Below are 23,032 nucleotides of genomic sequence, written 5' to 3'. Positions count from 1 at the left end.
TTTTCATCGTTCTGGCGATCGTAATGTGATTGACAGGAAATGGGTGTTACTGGGCGGAAACAGGCCGTTTTAGGGGCGTGTGGGAAAAAACGCTACCGTTTCCGGAAAAAACGCAGGAGTGGCTGGAGAACCGGGGGAGTGTCTGGGCGAACCCCGGGTGTGTTTGTGACGTCAAACCAGGAACGACAAGCAGTGAAATGATCGCAGATGCCGAGTAAGTCTGAAGCTACTCAGAAACTGCTACGAGGTGTGTAATCGCAATATTGCGAATACATTGTTCGCAATTTTAAGATGCTAAGATTCACTCCCAGTAGGCGGCGGCTTAGCATGAGCAAATCTGCTAAAATTCACTTGCGAGCGAACAACTCGGAATGACCCCCTTAGTTCAGTAATCTAGGAGCCGTGAACAAATATGAATAGCCTGATAAACAGAAAACGTAAATAATATTATATACTATTGAACACGTGACAGCTAGCATGAAGTTATTGATATACATAAAGGTATATAAAAGTCTACGGTATGTAGACCAGCATTGGTAATACAGTATCTATTGTGATACTGTATATAGCTTTAGAACCTATCTCATCTGCATTATAAGACGTGACAGTAAGGATCACAGTTAGCATATATAGAGTGTGATTCATCACTATTTGCAATACTAGCATTTAATTATTAATAAGGTACACCTGCTTAATTTTCTTAGTCTGCATAATTGACATGGCAGCTTGTCATAGTTAGCAGACAATAAAATACATAGGGGTATATTTACTAAAATTTCGTGTTTCTTCCGATTTGGAGGGAGATTAAACACGAATTACATCGAATGTGTGAATTTGCAACTTTTTGAATTTATTACGCCAGATTTACTATGCTGTCGTATTTTGCATTTTCGTTTTTTCCGATATCGATGTCATTTGTAATTTCGGCCAGTGTTTTACGGGAGTGAATAGTAAAACACTGCCGACTTTAACACAATGAATCTCGGCCGGATCTGTGAGATCCGTGCAGGGCTTCATTGTGCACCTTTAAAAAAAATTAAAAAAGTGTTTAAAATCGAAAAAAAAAATGCGTGGGGTCCCCCCTCCTAAGCATAACCAGCCTCGGGCTCTTTGAGCCGGTCCTGGTTGAAAAAATATGGGGAAAAAAATGACACGGGTTCCCCCATATTTCCACAACCAGCACCGGGCTCTGCGCCTGGTCCTGGTTCAAAAAATACGGGGGACAAAAAGCGTAGGGGTCCCCCGTATTTTTTAAACCAGCACCGGGCTCCACTAGCCAGGTACATAATGCCACAGCCGGTGGACACTTTTATAGTGGTGGGAACTTTGCGGTCAGCGGTGGGGTTACTCGCGGTCAACCGCTGACCGCAAAGTTCCCACCATTGGATACAATGGAGCGCATGGGCGCAACATTGTATCTCTGCCGCGCGCTGCCTCACAGACACTACAGGAGCACACAGCGAATCAGGAGAGTGCCACGACGTGGCGGTCCCTGATTGGCTGAAGGGACCCTCTTTGACAGGAGTCAGGGGGGGTCCTGGCAGTCGGGGAAAGGGGTCCCATGTGTAAACATGGGACCCCTTTCAGTGCGTGGTCGGGTTCCCGATTTTTTGTTTTGCCAAGTACGTGGATTATACAAAGGACAGAAGCAACACTGGATTATGTGAGTATAAATTTATTCACAGGTACCCTGAGGATTCTACATGGAGAAGAGGACCGAGCCTCGTGGGAACATAGGTAAGTATGTATGTTTGGAGGTGTGCATGTATGTAATAAACTTATACTGTCACGGTGTGTGTGTCCTGTTTTTTGGGGGTATTTTTTTAGTAGTAGTACTACAGGTACCAGCGGGCCCGGTTTTCCACTGCATGCTGGTACTTGTGGTTCTCCAAGTACCAGCTTGCGGGGGAGGCTTGCTGGGACTTGTAGTACTGCTACTAAAAACAATATTCACAATTTTTTCAAAAGGCTATCAGCCCCCCATCCGCCGCCCTTGGATGGAGGGGACAGCCTCGGGCTTCACCCCTGGCCCTTGGGTGTCTGGAGGGGGGGACCCCTTGATTTAAGGGGTTCCCACTCCTCCAGGGTACCCCGGCCAGGGGTGACTAGTTGGGTATGTAATGCCAGGGCCGCCGGCACCACTATAAAAGTGTCCACCGGCTCTGGCATTATGTACCTGACTAGTGGAGCCCGGTGCTGGTTTAAAAAATACGGGGGACCCCTACGCTTTTTGTCCCCTGTATTTTTTGAACCAGGATCAGGCGCAGAGCCCGGTGCTGGTTGTGGAAATATGGGGGAACCCCTGTCATTTTTTCCCCCATATTTTGACAACCAGGACCGGCTCAAAGAGGCCGAGGCTGGTTTGCTTAGGAGGGGGGACACCACGCATTTTTTTTTTTCTAATTTTACATCATTTCCCACCCATTCCCACTGATAACCATGCACGGATATCATGGATCCGTGCATGACTATCAGAACACGGTAAAAAAAAGCAGGTCTGTTTTAAAACTGCTTTTTTTTACGATTGTATTTTTTCACGGCAGTGTTTGGCTATTGCCGGCAGTGTTTGTGAAATACAAATTTTAGTAAATTCCCGAATTCTATCAAATAACAGGCGTATTTGACTGATGGTGTATTCATTCGTAATTTTTTTCTTTGACTTAAAAAAAAAAAATACGAATGCCCTCATCACTGCCGAGATTTGTGTTTAGTAAATTCCCGAGATGACACTTTGAAGAAAAAACACCAAATCGGTCAAAATCGGGAGCTTAGTAAATATACCCCAGGGTGTCAAGTGAATCTAGACACACTTCCTCGTATAACTGAATCTATATAGTCTAGTATTGAATAGAAGTCACATCTATATGGTCACTATATCAATAATAATTACATTAAAAGAACATTAACTAACCAAAAATTGAATATCCCTTTGTGAGTGGCAACTGACCATTTTCAGGGAGTGTTTGGAAAAATGCAGGCGTGTCCACGCGTTTGCAGGGAGGGAGTCGGACGTTAAATCCGGTCCTGAACAACCTGAAGTGATCGCAGCGGCTGAGTAAGTCCTGGGCTACACAGAAACTACACAAAATCAGTTTGTGCAGCTCAGCTACACATGCGTTCGCACACTTGCACAGCTAAAATACAATCCCCCCCGTAGGCGGCAACTATCCGATCACAGGGCTGCAAAAATCGCTGCCTAGCGATCAGGTCTGAATGACCTATGTTGTTTCATTTCACAAAGTAGCGTGTTTTTTAATAATACATAATAACGATTACATTTTAATAATGTCCTAGTGCGCCAGCAAACAGGACAAGCCATCTTTTCTTTTTTTTTAACAATGTGGGAGGGGCAAGCACAGGACCCCACCCTTCCGCCAGTGCACATTATATATAAAGCAGCTGAGCCGATTATCTGCCTCTTCCTCACCTGCATCATTTGCAGCCCCAGCACAGACCCCTCCTCCTCCCTGTCACCGCACTGCTCACCCCACACAGAGTCTCACTCCTTCCTGCAGGACTGATTCACATTCTCCCCTCTCCGGTAAATGGCCACACGTGTCCCTAGTACCTCCACCCTGAGAGCTGCGGGACCATTTGGTGGTTCCTGCATCCGTTTCCTGGTTACTGCTGCTACTTGTTGCCGAGTGCGGGATGGCACGTAACCTGGGGTTGCAGCATAGTATATGGAGGAAGGGGTGCAGAGTATGCAGTATATGGCAGGAGCAGTATGTGGAGGAGGGTTGTGCTCTGTATATAGGGGACACTATATGGAGGGGTATGGGTGTGCATTGTGTATATAGAGGCAGTATATGGTGGGGAGTGCAGAATATGGAACAGGATGGGGGGTGCAGTGTATATAGGTGCAGTATATAGTGGTGGGGGTACAGTGCACATAGGATGTGTGTGTCTGTGTCCTGAACGGAGCTCCGTTGGTCCCCCTCCAGTGTCTGCCTGCGGCACCACAGAGGTGACTATAGAAAAAATCTTCATGTCTCTATACAGTGTCCCTATCTGCCCCTACCACTTCACTCTCTCCCCAGTCCCTATCTACCCTCTCTCTCCCCCCAGTCCATATCTTCCCCTACCCCCCCCCCTCTCTCTCAAACCTTCCTGCCCTCTCACTTTCTCCCCCAGTTCCTATCTGCCCCTACCCCACGCTCCACCCCCCCCCATTCCTATCTGTCCCAACCCCCACTCTCTCTCTCTCCCCAGCCCCCTCTCTCCGCATGCAACAAATGTTAAACAGTCAGATTAGTATTATTAATATTAGCAGCAGCAGGTTAGGAGGCTGTAACATCTCCCTGCAGTATCACTTTCACCTGTGACAGCTTGCAGCACACAAAGGAGTCATTTGGTCCGTCAGGCACCCTCTAATGGCCGCTGGCGCACATAACAGAGGTGAGGAGCAGCGTTAGCCTCTTTTCTCTTACGTCCTAGAGGATGCTGGGGTCCATTTAGTACCATGGGGTATAGACTGGTCTTTTTGGAGCCACTGGCACTTTAAGAGTTTAATAGTGTGGGCTGGCTCCTCCCTCTATGCCTCTACCAGACTCAGTTTAGAAAATGTGCCCGAAGGAGCCGGTCACAGCTAGGGGAGCTCCTAGGAGTTTTTTTATTTTTATTTTTTAGTTGTTAGGTACAGGAAGGCTGCTGGCAACAGCCTCCCTGCTTCGTGGGACTTAGGGGGGAAGAGTAGGAACCAACTCTTGAAGTTAATGGCTGATCGCAAGCCCACGAGGCGACCGCTCACTCCCGCAGCACGGCCGCCACCCCCTAACAGAGCCAGAAGAAAGAAGAGTGGTGAGTACAGCGCCGGCAGCCCGGTTAGCGGGTCGCCGGCGGGAATGGCGGCACAAGGGTGGGAGCACAGCTCTGACAGGCTGCGCTCCATGAAGGCTCAGCAACATGCATATGTAGACGCTGCTGAGGGGCATCCTGGGCCAGCGCGATCACCCTAAGACTGGTAAATACTGCTAACAGAGGCTAATCCCGCTGTTAGCATCAAAGACCTCAGACCTGTATAATCTAATTGTGCGGGAAGCCGCGTGCCATTACAGGGGGCGGGGCTTCTCAGAGCGGATCCAGCACTCACAAGCTCCATTTTCTCCCTGCAGATCACTGGAGCAGGACACTGACAGGGAGCGCTGACCCCCATATAACTCCAGTTATCCTCTGCGGTACCAGGGTGTTATAGACAGGGGGGAGAGTGTAGTTAGTACTAATTAACCTATTAAGGTTATTTAGTCTGCGCAGGACTTTTATCATAATAACTGCTCACTGGGGCGCTGTGTGGCTGGCTCCTTATACTCTGTGAATCTCTGAAGGTACTCTGGGGGAAACTGTCTGACATTTTCCTGTATGTGTGTGTAAGTGTATATATCCACATTACCATGTCTAAGGGCTCTGTATCCTGTGCTGCAGAGTGTGTATCTTCTCCTGAGGAGTCTATTCCATGTACTCAGGACTGCAATGTGCTTTCCCAACCTTCTGAATCCGAACCCCCATGGGTGGATTCTTTAAGGGGAATGATATCCCAGATTTCATCAAGGATGTCACATAATGAGAAAGTGACACAGTTCTTGAGAAAATCTGTAGAGGGTTTGAAGTACTCAGCTTCCACTACTTCCTCAAATACCTCACCTACATACCCGAACAAATATACACTTGCCCAGATAATGCAAGTTTACACTGATACCGGCTCTGATACAGGGGACGGTGATGGGGATATGCAGGGGGGATGCATCCCTTGCTAAAGGGGTGCAGCTAATGATTGAAGCTATTAGGGATGTTTTACATATTTCTGACAAGTTACCTGAACAAGTAGAGGAATCTTTTTTTACAGAAAATAGGAAATCCTCGCTTACCTTCCCTGCTTCTAAGGAGTTAAACTCTTTATTTGAAAAATCCTGGGAAAACCCAGAGAAAAAATTCCAGATCCCTAAAAGAATTTTCATTGCTTTCCCATTCCCTGAAGAGGATAGAAAGAAGTGGGAAACCCCACCTATAGTAGACGCTTCTGTATCTAGGTTGTCTACCAAGGTGGTTTTACCTGTCCCTGGTTCAACCGCCTTAAAAGAGCTGGCTGACCGCAAGATTGAGACTACGCTCAAATCACTATACACTGCTACAGGTGTGGCTTTAAGGCCCACTATTGCTTGTGCGTGGATTTCTAAAGCCATAGTAAAGTAGTCAGGCACATTAGATACTATGGATAGGAGTGACATTAACTTGTTTTTACGTCATATACAGGATTCTGCAGGTTTCATGGTGGAGGCCACGAAGGATCTTGGCATGCTGAATGCAAGGGCTACTTCCATGGGGGTCTCGGCACGCAGAGGACTCTGGCTACGCCAATGGACTGCGGATGCAGAATCCAAGAGAAGTGTGGAGAACCTACCCTACACAGGTCAGGCTCTGTTTGGGGACGTATTGGATGCGTGGATCACAACGGCAACTGCATGTAAGTCAACCTTTCTCCCCTCAGCAGCACCACCGACTAGGAAATCTTATCCTATGTCTACACTGCAGTCCTTTCGGACCGCAAAATTAAAAAAATCCAAATCCCCTTCCACCTTCTTTAGGGGTGGTCGGGGAAAATCCAGACTACTTGCACCAACAGGTTGCTTCCTCAAAATCTTCAGCATGACGGTGGGCCTCCCAGCCTGGAGATCGGGCAGGTGGGAGCGAGACTAAAAGATTTCAGTCACATCTGGGCATCATCATGCCTAGACCCCTGGGTGACAAACATTGTTACCAAGGGCTACAGACTGGAGTTTCAGGAACTCCCACCTCACAGATTCTTCAAATCAGGCTTACCAGTTTCGCTGACAGAAAGTGCTATCCTGCAGGAAGCCATTCGAAAATTGGTCAAAAAAAATGTTATTGTTCCAGTTCCACCTCACCTAAAACACAAGGGTTATTACTGAAACCTCTTTGTGGTACCAAAACCGGACAGTTCGGTAAGGCTGATATTAAACCTAAAGTCACTGAACCCCTACTTGAGGGAATTCAAATTCAAGATGGAGTCTCTGAGAGCTGTGATCTCAGGTCTGGAGGAGGGGGAATTCCTGGTATCCCTGGCTATCAAGGATGCATACCTTCACATTCCGATCTGGCGCCTCACCAGGCTTATCTCAGATTTGCGCTGCTGGATTGTCACTATCAGTTCCAGGCACTGCCTTTTGGCCTCTCCACAGCACCGAGAGTGTTCACCAAGGTTATGGCAGAGATGATGCTACTCCGCAGCAGGCAAGGAGTGAACATAATTCCATATCTGGACAATCTGCTGATAAAAGCATCTTCCAGGGAGAGGTTGATGCAGAGTATTGCTCTCTCAACTCGACTACTCCAGGATCATGGGTGGATCCTGAACCTTCCAAAGTCACATTTGGAGCCGACAAGGATACTGCCCTTCCTGGAGATGATACTCGACACGGAAGTGCAGAGGGTGTTTCTACCGGTAGAGAAAGCATTGTTGATCCAATCAATGGTACGGGATATCCTAAAGCCAGCCTGGGTATCGGTTCATCAGTGCATTCGCCTTCTGGGGAAGATGGTAACCTCCTACGAGGCTCTTCCGTACGGAAGATTCCATGCGAGGTCCTTCCAACTGGATCTCCTAGACAAATGGTCAGGATTACATCTTCACATGCACCAGCGGATATGCCTGTCGCCGAAAGCCAGAATTTCACTCCTGGTGGCTGCAAACTTCTCACCTACTCGAGGGCCGCAGATTTGGGATTTAGAATTGGATCCTTCTATCCACGGATGCAAGTCTCAGAGGTTGGGGAGCAGTCACCCAAGGGAAAAACTTCCAAGGAAAGTGGTCAAGTCTGGAATCCATCCTTCTGATAAACATTCTGGAACTAAGGGCCATATACAACGGCCTTCTACAAGCGCCACATCTTCTGCAAGATCAGGCCATTCAGGTTCAGTCGGACAATGTAACAGCAGTGTCCTACATAGACCGACAGGGCGGAACGAAGAGCAGAGCGGCAATGTCAAAGGTAACAAGAATCCTCCTCTGGGCAGAAAAGCATGCAGTGGCGCTATCATCAATCTTCATTCCGGGAGTGGACAACTGGGAAGCGGACTTCCTCAGCAGACACGATCTCCATCCAGGAGAATGGGGTATCCACCCAGAGGTGTTTGCAGAGGTGACAAGCCGATGGGGCGTACCTCAGGTAGACATGATGGCCTCTCGCCTCAACAAGAAGCTTCGCAGGTACTGTTCCAGGTCGAGAGACCCACAGGCAGTGGCGGTGGACGCACTGGTAAGTCCGTGGGTGTACCAGTCAGTGTATGTGTTCCCTCCACTTCCACTCATCCCAAGGATTATCAAACTAATAAAAAGAACAAGAGTTTAGGCGATCCTCATTGCTCCAGACTGGCCAAGGAGGGCTTGGTACGCGGATCTTCTGAAATTACTGCTGGAGGATCAGAGGCCTCTTCCTCTTCGCGAGGACCTTCTGCAGCAGGGGCCGTTCGCCTATCAAGACTTACCTCGGCTACGTTTGACAGCATGGAGGTTGAGCGCCAGATCTTAGCTCGGAAGAGTATTCCGAAAAAGGTAATTCCTACGCTGATACAAGCTAGGAAGGGGGTTACGGCTAAACAATACCATCGGATTTGGAAAAAGTATGTGTCTTGGTGTGAATCCAAGAAGTTTCCAACGGTGGAGTTTCAACTGGGACGGATTCTCCTCTTTCTGCAAGCAGGTGTGTATGTGGGGCTACGCTTGGGCTCCATAAAGGTCCAGATTTTGGCTTTATCCATTATTCTTCCAGAAACAATTGGCTGCCCTCCCTGAGGTTCAGACATTCTTGAAAGGGGTTCTGCACATCCAACCACCCTTTGTGCCTCCTACGGCACCTTGGGATCTTAATGTGGTGCTGCAGTGCCTGCAATCAGATTGGTTCGAACCTTTGCAGGAGGTGGACGTCAAGTTTCTTACTTGGAAGGCGGCCACACTGTTGGCATTGGCATGTGCTAGACGTGTGTCAGTGGTGCCAGTGCCTGTGGTGCCAGTGGCTACTGACTCCTCAATTACCTCAAAGTCCTTGGATATGGTGAGGGCTTTGAAAATTTAAGTCGGACTCTTTATTTGTCCTTTATGATCCCAACAAGGTTAGGTGTCCTGCTTCTAAGGAGACGATTTCTCGCTGGATTAGGTTTACTATCCAGCATGCTTATTCGACGGCAGGCTTGCCGTGTCCAAAATCTGTTATGGTCCACTCTACTCGTAAAGTGGGTTCTTCCTGGGCGGCTGCCCGGGGGAATCTCGGCTTTACAGCTTTGCTGAGCAGCTACTTGGTCTGGGTCGAACACGATTGCTAAGTTCTACAAGTTCGATACTTTGGCCTCTGAGGACCTAAAGTTTAGTCAATCTGTTCTGCAGGACCCTCAGCACTCTCCCTCCGGTACTGGGAGCTTTGGTACATCCCCATGGTACTAAATTGACCCCAGCATCCTCTAGGACAGAAGAAAAAATAGGATTTTATTTACCTACCGGTAAATCCTTTTCTCGTAGTCCTTAGAGGATGTTGGGCACCCGCCCAGTGCTTTGTATTCCTGCATTTTTACTTGGTTCAGTATTGTTGTTTCAGCCGTTGCTGAATTGTTCCAAGTTGGTTAGCTTGGCTTTCCGTTTTTGTTATGTGTGAGCTAGTGTAAATCTCACCACTATCTGTGTATTTCCTTCTCTCAATGTATGTCCGTCTCCTCGGGCACAGTTTCTAGACTGAGTCTGGTAGGAGGGGCATAGAGGGAGGAGCCAGCCCACACTATTAAACTCTTAAAGTGCCAATGGCTCCCAAAGGACCCGTCTATACCCCATGGTACTAAATGGACCCCAGCATCCTCTACGGACTACAAGAAAAGGATTTACCGGTAGGTAATTAAAATCCTATTATTAATTACATCGGATTATATTTATTTATATTTAGTAGCACGTTCCAGCCTTCCACTATATTTCTAGTGTGTGGGGGGAGGCTGGGGTGCCTGGAGAAGGCCAATGCAGGTGCAGGAAGAATTTGCAGGCTTCACACAGTTGGGCTGTGGTGGGAATCAAACCAAAGACCTCAGTGCTAATATTAGAAGACATTTTAGAAAATGTATCCTGTGGTCAGAAATCATTGCACCAAAGAAGATGCAACAAACCTGTGTTTTTATCCTAATGTATTAAATGTCTGCTGAGTGTTTTGTGTGGCTTAAGCTCATCTCAAATGGATACAAATTGACGTATTTTTACTAAATATAGATTTAGATTAAGCCGTGAACCCAACAAATCAAGCAGATTAAAATATTAGCACACTAAGAGCATTGAAGCATAGGTTTGCTCTTCCTCTGTGGTCTTTTGCAATTGTGCAGCGGTGAACATCTGCTGATTCGGGTGATAACTATTTTGGTGCAAGCCTTTCCCATGGTAGAATTTAGTTACATCACTCCATTCGCTCAGCCGCAACACACTCCTTTGGGTGTAGAAGACAAATTAATTGTTTTAATCCATTGTCATTAATCCAGAAAGGTATCTGAATCTTGTAAATGAACTTTACTTACAAAATTATGGGGTCTGTTTACTAAGCCTTGGACGGAGATAAAGTACCAGCCAACCAGCTGTTAACTGTCATTTGTCAAGCCATCCTGTGACATGGCAGTTAGGAGCTGATTAGCTGGCACTTTATCTCTATCCACTTTATCTCTATCCAAGGATTAGTAAATAGACCCCTATTTCTCACACATCTTATTGGGGGACACTGGAACGTTGGGTGTAGAGGTACAGAGAGAAGTTAAAGCATCTTCAGAAAAATCTAATACAAAGCCTAACCTCTTTCCCCTCTACTGTATGTCCCCAACCCCATCAGTTTTCTCAAGTGCCCACAGAGTCCGCTGTTATTTTATAGTGTTGCCTAGTGCAACATTCATTTTAAATAAATCATTTCAGATGGCGGTATTCAATTCTTTTCACCCCTTTCCACACCCGTTGTGTTTCTGCTGACGCGCGTGGTATAATCATTTCAGCTTGCTACCCCCTGGGGTAGCAAGGGCGCCCAACCCATACCGCAGCTAAACCTGATTACTATGGACGCAATACGCGCAATAATGGGGATCACTTTACAAAGGAGATTGGGCGTGATATATCATTTGAATACCGCCCTAAGTGTCTGTTACTAAACTGTTACTAAACTCCTCTATCGTCAGAAGAATGGAAGCAGCTTTAGAGTGTGCACTATACCGTCATTGGGCCTTACATACCATTCTTACTCTAGCGCCTCCAGTATGGGATCAAGTGAGAGGCTATGTACTAAAACTGCTACTCACTATAGGTGCTGCTAGAAAGACAGGTGCTTGTTTGTCCTATACAGTGCTGGGTTTGGGGGGATTATCCTGTCAATTTGACTCCCCTCTTTGGAGGGTTTTCCTCTAACAGAGTATAGATCTGCCAAACAGATCAAAATGTTACGCTAAAGTACCTATTAGACAGTTTGGGGTGGACACACTTGGCTGAGTGTGTAAGACAGAGGGCATCTGCCATGTATGCCTGCAGGTGACACAGCTGATTTGCCAGCGCAGTCTTGCCATCAATCTCCATATCAGGGTTGGAAAATTAGGAGGAATAGTTTCAGCTGGCATACCATACACCCCAGAGCATGCTCACTCATCCAGATGTATTTCTTCAGTTCAGTAAGTGGGGTTAGCAATGTAGCAACATGTGAAGTATTACTGCTTAAAGACAAGGGATCAGTAGGCATTTCTAATAGTTGCTGTGTTCCTTGGAAATATCAGCTAATTTAAATATTTCCTCCAATAACAATGCTTCCAAGTGTTCTAAAATAGGTAAAGGGTATTGACTAGAGATGAGCGCCTGAAATTTTTCGGGTTTTGGGTTCGGTTCCGCGGCCGTGTTTTGGGTTCGACCGCGTTTTGGCAAAACCTCACCGAATTTTTTTTGTCGGATTCGGGTGTGTTTTGGATTCGGGTGTTTTTTTAAAAAAAACACTAAAAAACAGCTTAAATCATAGAATTTGGGGGTCATTTTGATCCCATATTATTATTAACCTCAAAAACCATAATTTCCACTCATTTTCAGTCTATTCTGAATACCTCACACCTCACAATATTATTTTTAGTCCTAAAATTTGCGCCAAGGTCGCTGGATGACTAAGCTAAGCGACACTAGTGGCCGACATAAACACCTGGCCCATCTAGGAGTGGCACTGCAGTGTCACGCAGGATGTCCCTTCCAAAAAACCCTCCCCAATCAGCACATGACGCAAAGAAAAAAAGAGGCGCAATGAGGTAGCTGACTGTGTGAGTAAGATAAGCGACCCTAGTGGCCGACACAAACACCGGGCCCATTTAGGAGTGGCACTGCAGTGTCACGCAGGATGTCCCTTCCAAAAAACCCTCCCCAATCAGCACATGACGCAAAGAAAAAAAGAGGCGCAATGAGGTAGCTGACTGTGTGAGTAAGATTAGCGACCCTAGTGGCCGACACAAACACCGGGCCCATTTAGGAGTGGCACTGCAGTGTCACGCAGGATGTCCCTTCCAAAAAACCCTCCCCAATCAGCACATGACGCAAAGAAAAAAAGAGGCGCAATGAGGTAGCTGACTGTGTGAGTAAGATTAGCGACCCTAGTGGCCGACACAAACACCGGGCCCATTTAGGAGTGGCACTGCAGTGTCACGCAGGATGTCCCTTCCAAAAAACCCTCCCCAATCAGCACATGACGCAAAGAAAAAAAGAGGCGCAATGAGGTAGCTGACTGTGTGAGTAAGATTAGCGACCCTAGTGGCCGACACAAACACCGGGCCCATTTAGGAGTGGCACTGCAGTGTCACGCAGGATGTCCCTTCCAAAAAACCCTCCCCAAACAGCACATGACGCAAAGAAAAATAAAAGAAAAAAGAGGTGCAAGATGGAATTGTCCTTGGGCCCTCCCACCCACCCACCCTTATGTTGTATAAACAAAACAGGACATGCACACTTTAACCAACCCATCATTTCAGTGACAGGGTCTGCCACACGACTGTGACTGATATGACGGGTTGGATTGGACCCCCCCCCAAAAAAGAAGCAATTAATCTCTCCTTGCACAAACTGGCTCTACAGAGGCAAGATGTCCACCTCATCATCACCCTCCGATATATCACCGTGTACATCCCCCTCCTCACAGATTATCAATTCGTCCCCACTGGAATCCACCATCTCAGCTCCCTGTGTACTTTGTGGAGGCAATTGCTGCTGGTCAATGTCTCCGCGGAGGAATTGATTATAATTCATTTTAATGAACATCATCTTCTCCACATTTTCTGGATGTAACCTCGTACGCCGATTGCTGACAAGGTGAGCGGCGGCACTAAACACTCTTTCGGAGTACACACTTGTGGGAGGGCAACTTAGGTAGAATAAAGCCAGTTTGTGCAATGGCCTCCAAATTGCCTCTTTTTCCTGCCAGTATAAGTATGGACTGTGTGACGTGCCTACTTGGATGCGGTCACTCATATAATCCTCCACCATTCTTTCAATGGTGAGAGAATCATATGCAGTGACAGTAGACGACATGTCCGTAATCGTTGTCAGGTCCTTCAGTCCGGACCAGATGTCAGCATCAGCAGTCGCTCCAGACTGCCCTGCATCACCGCCAGCGGGTGGGCTCGGAATTCTGAGCCTTTTCCTCGCACCCCCAGTTGCGGGAGAATGTGAAGGAGGAGATGTTGACAGGTCGCGTTCCGCTTGACTTGACAATTTTCTCACCAGCAGGTCTTTCAACCCCAGCAGACTTGTGTCTGCCGGAAAGAGAGATCCAAGGTAGGCTTTAAATCTAGGATCGAGCACGGTGGCCAAAATGTAGTGCTCTGATTTCAACAGATTGACCACCCGTGAATCCTTGTTAAGCGAATTAAGGGCTCCATCCACAAGTCCCACATGCCTAGCGGAATCGCTCCGTGTTAGCTCCTCCTTCAATGTCTCCAGCTTCTTCTGCAAAAGCCTGATGAGGGGAATGACCTGACTCAGGCTGGCAGTGTCTGAACTGACTTCACGTGTGGCAAGTTCAAAGGGCATCAGAACCTTGCACAACGTTGAAATCATTCTCCACTGCGCTTGAGACAGGTGCATTCCACCTCCTATATCGTGCTCAATTGTATAGGCTTGAATGGCCTTTTGCTGCTCCTCCAACCTCTGAAGCATATAGAGGGTTGAATTCCACCTTGTTACCACTTCTTGCTTCAGATGATGGCAGGGCAGGTTCAGTAGTTTTTGGTGGTGCTCCAGTCTTCTGTACGTGGTGCCTGTACGCCGAAAGTGTCCCGCAATTTTTCTGGCCACCGACAGCATCTCTTGCACGCCCCTGTCGTTTTTTAAATAATTCTGCACCACCAAATTCAAGGTATGTGCAAAACATGGGACGTGCTGGAATTTGCCCATATTTAATGCACACACAATATTGCTGGCGTTGTCCGATGCCACAAATCCACAGGAGAGTCCAATTGGGTTAAGCCATTCCGCGATGATCTTCCTCAGTTGCCGTAAGAGGTTTTCAGCTGTGTGCGTATTCTGGAAACCGGTGATACAAAGCGTAGCCTGCCTAGGAAAGAGTTGGCATTTGCGAGATGCTGCTACTGGTGCCGCCGCTGCTGTTCTTGCGGCGGGAGTCCATACATCTACCCAGTGGGCTGTCACAGTCATATAGTCCTGACCCTGCCCTGCTCCACTTGTCCACATGTCCGTGGTTAAGTGGACATTGGGTACAGCTGCATTTTTTAGGACACTGGTGACTCTTTTTCTGAGGTCTGTGTAAATTTTCGGTATCGCCTGCCTAGAGAAATGGAACCTAGATGGTATTTGGTACCGGGGACACAGTACCTCCAACAAGTCTCTAGTTGGCTCTGCAGTAATGATGGATACCGGAACCACGGTTCTCACCACCCAGGATGCCAAGGCCTCAGTTATCCGCTTTGCAGTAGGATGACTGCTGTGATATTTCATCTTCCTCGCAAAGGACTGTTGGACAGTCAATTGCTTGGTGGAAGTAGTAAAAGTGGTCTTACGACTTCCCCTCTGGGATGACCATCGACTCCCAGCAGCAACAACAGCAGCGCCAGCAGCAGTAGGCGTTACACGCAAGGATGCATCGGAGGAATCCCAGGCAGGAGAGGAATCGTCAGAATTGCCAGTGACATGGCCTGCAGGACTATTGGCATTCCTGGGGAAGGAGGAAATTGACACTGAGGGAGTTGGTGGGGTGGTTTGCGTGAGCTTGGTTACAAGAGGAAGGGATTTACTGGTCAGTGGACTGCTTCCGCTGTCACCCAAAGTTTTTGAACTTGTCACTGTCTTATTATGAATGCGCTGCAGGTGACGTATAAGGGAGGATGTTCCGAGGTGGTTAACGTCCTTACCCCTACTTATTACAGCTTGACAAAGGGAACACACGGCTTGACACCTGTTGTCCGCATTTCTGTTGAAATACCTCCACACCGAAGAGCTGATTTTTTTGGTATTTTCACCTGGCATGTCAACGGCCATATTCCTCCCACCGACAACAGGTGTCTTCCCGGGTGCCTGACTTAAACAAACCACCTCACCATCAGAATCCTCCTGGTCAATTTCCTCCCCAGCGCCAGCAACACCCATATCCTCCTCATCCTGGTGTACTTCAACACTGACATCTTCAATCTGACTATCAGGAACTGGACTGCGGGTGCTCCTTCCAGCACTTGCAGGGGGCGTGCAAATGGTGGAAGGCGCATGCTCTTCACGTCCAGTGTTGGGAAGGTCAGGCATCGCAACCGACACAATTGGACTCTCCTTGTGGATTTGGGATTTCGAAGAATGCACAGTTCTTTGCTGTGCTTTTGCCAGCTTGAGTCTTTTCATTTTTCTAGCGAGAGGCTGAGTGCTTCCATCCTCATGTGAAGCTGAACCACTAGCCATGAACATAGGCCAGGGCCTCAGCCGTTCCTTGCCACTCCGTGTGGTAAATGGCATATTGGCAAGTTTACGCTTCTCCTCCGACAATTTTATTTTAGGTTTTGGAGTCCTTTTTTTACTGATATTTGGTGTTTTGGATTTGACATGCTCTGTACTATGACATTGGGCATCGGCCTTGGCAGACGACGTTGCTGGCATTTCATCGTCTCGGCCATGACTAGTGGCAGCAGCTTCAGCACGAGGTGGAAGTGGATCTTGATCTTTCCCTAATTTTGGAACCTCAACATTTTTGTTCTCCATATTTTAATAGGCACAACTAAAAGGCACCTCAGGTAAACAATGGAGATGGATGGATACTAGTATACAATTATGGACGGACTGCCGAGTGCCGACACAGAGGTAGCCACAGCCGTGAACTACCGTACTGTACTGTGTCTGCTGCTAATATAGACTGGTTGATAAAGAGATGTCGTAGTATGTATGTATGTATGAAGAAGAAAGAAAAAAAAACCACGGTTAGGTGGTATACAATTATGGACGGACTGCCGAGTGCCGACACAGAGGTAGCCACAGCCGTGAACTACCGTACTGTACTGTGTCTGCTGCTAATATAGACTGGTTGATAAAGAGATGTCGTAGTATGTATGTATAAAGAAGAAAGAAAAAAAAACCACGGTTAGGTGGTATACAATTATGGACGGACTGCCGAGTGCCGACACAGAGGTAGCCACAGCCGTGAACTACCGTACTGTACTGTGTCTGCTGCTAATATAGACTGGTTGATAAAGAGATGTAGTAGTATGTATGTATAAAGAAGAAAGAAAAAAAAACCACGGGTAGGTGGTATACAATTATGGACGGACTGCCGAGTGCCGACACAGAGGTAGCCACAGCCGTGAACTACCGTACTGTACTGTGTCTGCTGCTAATATAGACTGGTTGATAAAGAGATGTCGTAGTATGTATGTATAAAGAAGAAAGAAAATAAAAACACGGTTAGGTGGTATACAATTATGGACGGACTGCCGAGTGCCGACACAGAGGTAGCCACAGCCGTGAACTACCGTACTGTACTGTATCTGCTGCTAATATAGACTGGTTGATAAAGAGATGTCGTAGTATGTATGTATGAAGAAGAAAGAAAAAAAAAACCACGGTTAGGTGGTATACAATTATGGACGGACTGCCGAGTGCCGACACAGAGGTAGCCACAGCCGTGAACTACCGTACTGTACTGTGTCTGCTGCTAATATAGACTGGTTGATAAAGAGATGTCGTAGTATGTATGTATAAAGAAGAAAGAAAAAAAAACCACGGGTAGGTGGTATACAATTATGGATGGACTGCCGAGTGCCGACACAGAGGTAGCTACAGCCGTGAACTACCGTACTGTGTCTGCTGCGACTGGATGATAAATAATGATATAAAAAATATATATATATCACTACTGCAGCCGGACAGGTATATATATTATATAATGACGGACCTGCTGGACACTGTCTGTCAGCAGAATGAGTTTTTTATAGAATTAAAAAAAAAACACCACACAAGTGAAGTCACACGACGAGTGTTTAACTTTTTCAGGCAATCACAATATAGTATACTACTAACTATACTGGTGGTCAGTGTGGTCAGGTCACTGGTCAGTCACACTGGCAGTGGCACTCGTGCAGCAAAAGTGTGCACTGTTTAATTTTAATATAATATGTACTCCTGGCTCCTGCTATAACCTATAACTGGCACTGCAGTGCTCCCCAGTCTCCCCCACAATTATAAGCTGTGTGAGCTGAGCACAGTCAGATATATAATATATACATAGATGATGCAGCACACTGGGCTGAGCAGTGCACACAGATATGGTATGTGACTGTCTTGTACTCCTGGCTCCTGCTATAACCTATAACTGGCACTGCAGTGCTCCCCAGTCTCCCCCACAATTATAAGCTGTGTGAGCTGAGCACAGTCAGATATATAATATATACATAGATGATGCAGGCATGCAGCACACTGGGCTGAGCAGTGCACACAGATATGGTATGTGACTGAGTCACTGTGTGTACCGTTTTTTTCAGGCAGAGAACGGATATATTAAATAAAACAACTGCACTGCTGGTGGTCAGTCACTAAACTCTGCACTCTCTTCTACAGTATCAGCCTCAGGTCAATCTCTCTCTCTCTCTCCTAATCTAAATGGAGAGGACGCCAGCCACGTCCTCTCCCTATCAATCTCAATGCACGTGTGAAAATGGCGGCGACGCGCGGCTCCTTATATAGAATCCGAGTCTCGCGAGAATCCGACAGCGTCATGATGACGTTCGGGCGCGCTCGGGTTAACCGAGCAAGGCGGGAAGATCCGAGTCGCTCGGACCCGTGAAAAAAAACATGAAGTTCGTGCGGGTTCGGATTCAGAGAAACCGAACCCGCTCATCTCTAGTATTGACAAGGCCAGAATAACTATGTGGCAGATGGGACTACAGTCCCAGGCGTCCACATAAAAATAGGCCCATAATCATGACAGTATAATGATAACCAGAAACCCTAGCAGGTCACATTGCCATTGATAAATCATAATCTGTCACACTGCGGGTTCTCAGACCACCTTATCCCTCCAGGCACTTCTAGATCATTGTCTGGCATGTCTTCATTAGCCAGCCTTTCTAAAGTGACAGAAAAGTATCTGTGTGTTGGCGTTTCTCCTGAGGCCGGCACTGCATGGGCACTGCCATAATGCTATCAACGCCGTCAGCTAACTCTGGATTTGTCCACCCACTGATGAGTTTGTTTCCATATGACCGCTGCAACCAATAACTGTTCAGAGCACCCTATCTGTACCCGTCTTCTTTCCAAAAGTGGTTTCCCATTTTGATATCAGCCAGGAAACTGTGGATTCTACTCTTCAGGTTCCAGACGCATCGGCCTCTATTCACAGTAGATGTAGGCTGGGCTCTCTGTAATTATGTTGATTGTACTAAGGATATTCGCAAGTCTGATTCCTTATTCAGCCTTTATGACTTCAACAGGCATGGCTTGCCGGCCTCTAAACAGACCTTGGCCAGCTGGCTGTGACTTAAGGGGCCCATACATCAGCAATCACAATTTATTGTTTCATAGATTCTGTGATTTTTTTCTCCAGATATATTGTTCCCCCAATCCATCTTGCCCATTCATTACAGATATTTTTCTGTGATTTGCAGATCATTTTCAATTAAACAGATCTGCCAATCTTGAAAGACTCATCAATTTACTAGAAACGGTCTGCAGATCTGCTGATTGTTGCCCATAAACTAGCAACTTTACTAAAAGGTAATAGTTTGTGACATGGATAGTAAATGAGGCAAAAGTTGTAAAAAAAAACACAGAAAAAAATAAATAAATTTTTTTGTGTCTGACTTATGACCCTGTCTGACTTTTGACCCCGTCTGGGTTTTTTTTACCTTGTTGGTCTTTTGAATGTCTGACTTTTGACTGCCTGACTTTTGACCCTGTCTGACTTTTGACCCTCGACCATATAGTGTCTAACTAATGACTGTCTATCTTTTAACTGTCTATAGACAGGAACCCCTCTGCCTACACTTTCATCAAATTCTACACCTTTGACACATTTGCCTTAGGCGATGTGGGTTTTGGGTGTTGGGTCCCAAGTGCAGCACAGGAGCCTTCCCTCCTTTAAGGGGACTGCTTTGGAACATCCCTGTGTCCCAAAAGTAAAAAGGGGAATTTTGTTCTTTTCTGTAATATCCTTTTTTCTGAGTCCATATGGATACTGCAACTGGAACTCCTGGGGAGTCATGCCTCTGGCTGACTGGCTGGCTGGGTTTCACGTTCCGGCACTCAATTCCGTGGTAGCCGGTGTGCCTGACTGTGTTTGTGCCAGTCTTTCTCCTCTCCTCCGAATCCCGGTCCTTGGGCTTGTTAAGTTTAACTGGGTTTCCATGGCTGGGGGTGGAGTATAGGGGAGGAGTAGCCGTTGCTGCTCTCCAAAAGAAATTAACTTTTTGGTGGCTAGGACTCCTACAGTTCCACTATACCCATGGTTTCCAGTGTCCCCCATGGACTCAGAAAAAAAGGATTTTACAGGTAAGAACAAAAATCCCCTTATCCTTCCTGTTCATATATCATGAAGTTAGAACAAGTTATAGAGGAGCCTCATGTGACCACTTCACTTTCATTACTCCAGCACCGATAGTGTAAGGGTGTATATCAGTGGTTCTCAAACTTGGTCCTCAGGACCCCAAACAGACCATGTGTTTCAGGTCACCTGAGGATCTGTTAAATGTGATAGTTGGTCATACACCTGTGCCCCTGCTTGGAGACCTGGAAAATGTGACCCAGGATTGAGAAACACTAGTGTACATGCTCACATGGCACTGGCCACAACAACACAACTCTAGCCACACCTCCTCAGCTTCTCACACTAGTGCTTGATTTTTCTTAGCCCTAAGCCCATGTAACCCTTAATCTGGCCTTGCAGGTTGATGTGATTCTTGCAACACCAGACTGCCAAAAATATTGTGGTATACGGATGTTCTTAAAATGCAACCCAACCGTTTGAAATTTTCTTAAAGTGTCCAAACTCCTGACTGCACCTCTGTATCCCATGGTCTCTGTGTCCTCTTAACACCCATCCCCAGTGTATTTTGAGAAAAAGGTTTTAACAAGACTATAGAGATTCCTCTTTTACAAAGCATTTTGGGGAAAATTCTTCATAACTTGTGAGAACTAAAGATGGAACAGTGGTCATTTACAACTATTGATATTCTTTGCTTAAAATTTTACTGTTTCTTAACTCTTTTATAAGCAGTATACCGTATCTTGTGTGCAGACTTGGAGCTTGTCCAGACTAGCGTTTTCTAATAGTGCTCTTCAAGCAAAAAGCACAGGCCAGGGACAGATGGCTGGATATTAATGGATCGCTCTTGTGTTCTGCATTTACTACACATATATACGGCAAAAAACATACAAGTAATCCCTAGCCTGCTATTGTATGTTTGCTGGCTTTTCTAGCATTGCATCAAATGAAACCTTTGTCTGGAGAACCACAACTCTTCAAGAAATCAGCAAATACACCTTTCAGTGTGTCAAAAGCTAATTGGTCCCTGGTTCTGGTCATCTTTGTTTGTGCATCCAAGTTTTAGAGGAATTATAGATTCTCTTGGGTTTCTACATAGATAATTTTTCCTTTTATTTCTTAACAGCCGATAATAAAAAGAAGGAAAGAATCCCTCACCGTGAGCGGAAACAACATGACTTCTCCTTATTCAAACTGTCAGATAGTGAGATGAAGGTAAAGATTTCCCCTCAGCTTCTGCTGGCAACACATCGGTTTATGGCAACAGGTTTGTACAGTTTGGGGACATTTCACCATCAGACATGAAAAACGTGCGGCTATAACATTAATGCCCAGTATACTTTTATAGTTATTAAATTTTAATCGCAATTCATGAAAGTGAGAAGCTAAAACTATAGTTTACGATACAATTAGGTGACCTAAAATAAAATACAGAGTGCAGTTGACATTAGGTGCAGGATGTGTTCGGCGGACATGAGGGATGTCGGCCGAACTGAAACTTTTTTTAAAGGGGCTATCATGTACAAGTCATGGTTTAGCCTTGTACATGATTGCCCCTCTAAAAACCCGCCAAGTTCGGCTGGCATCCCGCATGGCCACCAAACTTGGACTTCATGACATCATGGCCTAGGGCTGTGAAGTCGAGGAATTGAACTCGAATTGAATTGAACCTTACCAACTCCACAACCTTGCTGGACATGAGGAGCTTTAACAAAACTGAGCTTTTTACTTATCTTTGTACTTTCTCAATATCATCCACAACCTGTCACCATAAAAAACATTCACAAACCTCCTACAACTATATTTATTTCTCTCTTGCTTCTATTAGCTGGTGACATTTCACCAAATCTGGGACCCAACCACTTGCCCCACGCACGTTCATCTGATTCACAGCAATATAGAAATCCAGCTAACCTCATAAACATTACATGTCTACAATCACCCTCCAAATCACTAAAATGTGCCTTACGGAATGCACGCTCTGTAACAAATTAACATCCGTTCATGACCTCTTCATATCTAACAACTTCATCCTGCTGGCTATAACAGAAACATGGCTCACACAATCAGACACAGCCTCCCCTACACAGTGGTCTGCACTTAACACACACCTCCAGGCCTGGTAACAGTAAAGGTGGAGGGGTTTTATTACTACTGTCTTTCTGCAGCAGGGTACATTGTGTTCCACAGGAAACATCGGGTGTAGAGTTGATCTTGATCCAGAGGCACCAACAGGCTAAAGCTTTAGGCTGTCCCAGGATCTATTGGGGCCTCCTCTATAAACCCCACCTCCAGGCACTGGAGCCAGGGCCGTCTTTTCATATGGGCTTTTGCCCAAGGGCACCAGTAGTATAAGAGCCCTAGTTTGATAGCTGAGGGCCCCTTTTTCCAGGGGTACCAGATTTATGAAAATTGGCTCTGGAGAACCAGAATATCTGACTTCAAAGCAGTGGTCCCCACCCAAGCATGTTAATTGCTCTTCCCAGGAGGATTTCTAAGTTTCTGTCTGACTTAGAGTTTTTCTGATGGTATACTCCAAAAGCTGGGACTCTCCCCTTTCAGTGGACATTGGTAGCTTGTCCATACTATGCCCAGAACCAGAGATATCAGCCTTCCAGCAGCTGGTCCCTGCTCCAGCTCCACATGACTGGCATGCAGTTTTATATTTTTGTCAGTGGATTGCTCTGGCTCCTCAATTCTGATCCCTAGTTCCCCAGTACCTCCTTAAAGGTGGGATTCTCTATACCTTTGAAAGCTAAGAAATCTTTTGCCAGGAACTGGAGATATCTGCAGTCAAGCAAGCTGCCCTCCCACCAGAAAACTATGAATATTAAGCCCACTCCACTAATCACCCCTTCATTCAGCCCAATGCCCCCTTCTACAGTTTAGTGTTCTCCCTCCCGCCTCATCTCCCTCCATCTGTGCAGTAAAGGAGTAATTAGCAGAAATTACTGCTCCAGGTCCTACATGCTGAATGGAAGAGAGAATGCCCCCTACCGCTCATGGGACATCAAAGTTGACGCTGA

General features: G+C 46.4%; 1 protein-coding gene across 5 annotated transcripts in view; it reads left to right on the top strand.

Annotated features, from left to right (window-relative positions):
- The window catches only part of CNNM1 (cyclin and CBS domain divalent metal cation transport mediator 1), a 232,253-nt gene that overhangs the window by 59,159 nt on the left and 150,062 nt on the right, over window positions 1–23,032 (top strand). For all 5 annotated transcript variants that reach the window (XR_010244057.1, XM_063962275.1, XM_063962274.1 and 2 more), the window contains exon 3: window positions 21,133–21,273. Coding sequence is in view for 4 of the 5 variants with exons in the window: in XM_063962275.1 (XP_063818345.1) it covers window positions 21,133–21,273 (141 nt within the window). In the remaining variant the exon portion in view is untranslated. The remainder of the gene's footprint in view (window positions 1–21,132; window positions 21,274–23,032) is intronic.

The sequence above is a fragment of the Pseudophryne corroboree genome, chromosome 3, assembly GCF_028390025.1.
Source record: "Pseudophryne corroboree isolate aPseCor3 chromosome 3, aPseCor3.hap2, whole genome shotgun sequence".
Classification (NCBI taxonomy): Eukaryota; Metazoa; Chordata; class Amphibia; order Anura; family Myobatrachidae; genus Pseudophryne; species Pseudophryne corroboree.
This window is presented reverse-complemented; position numbering and strand designations above follow the sequence as displayed.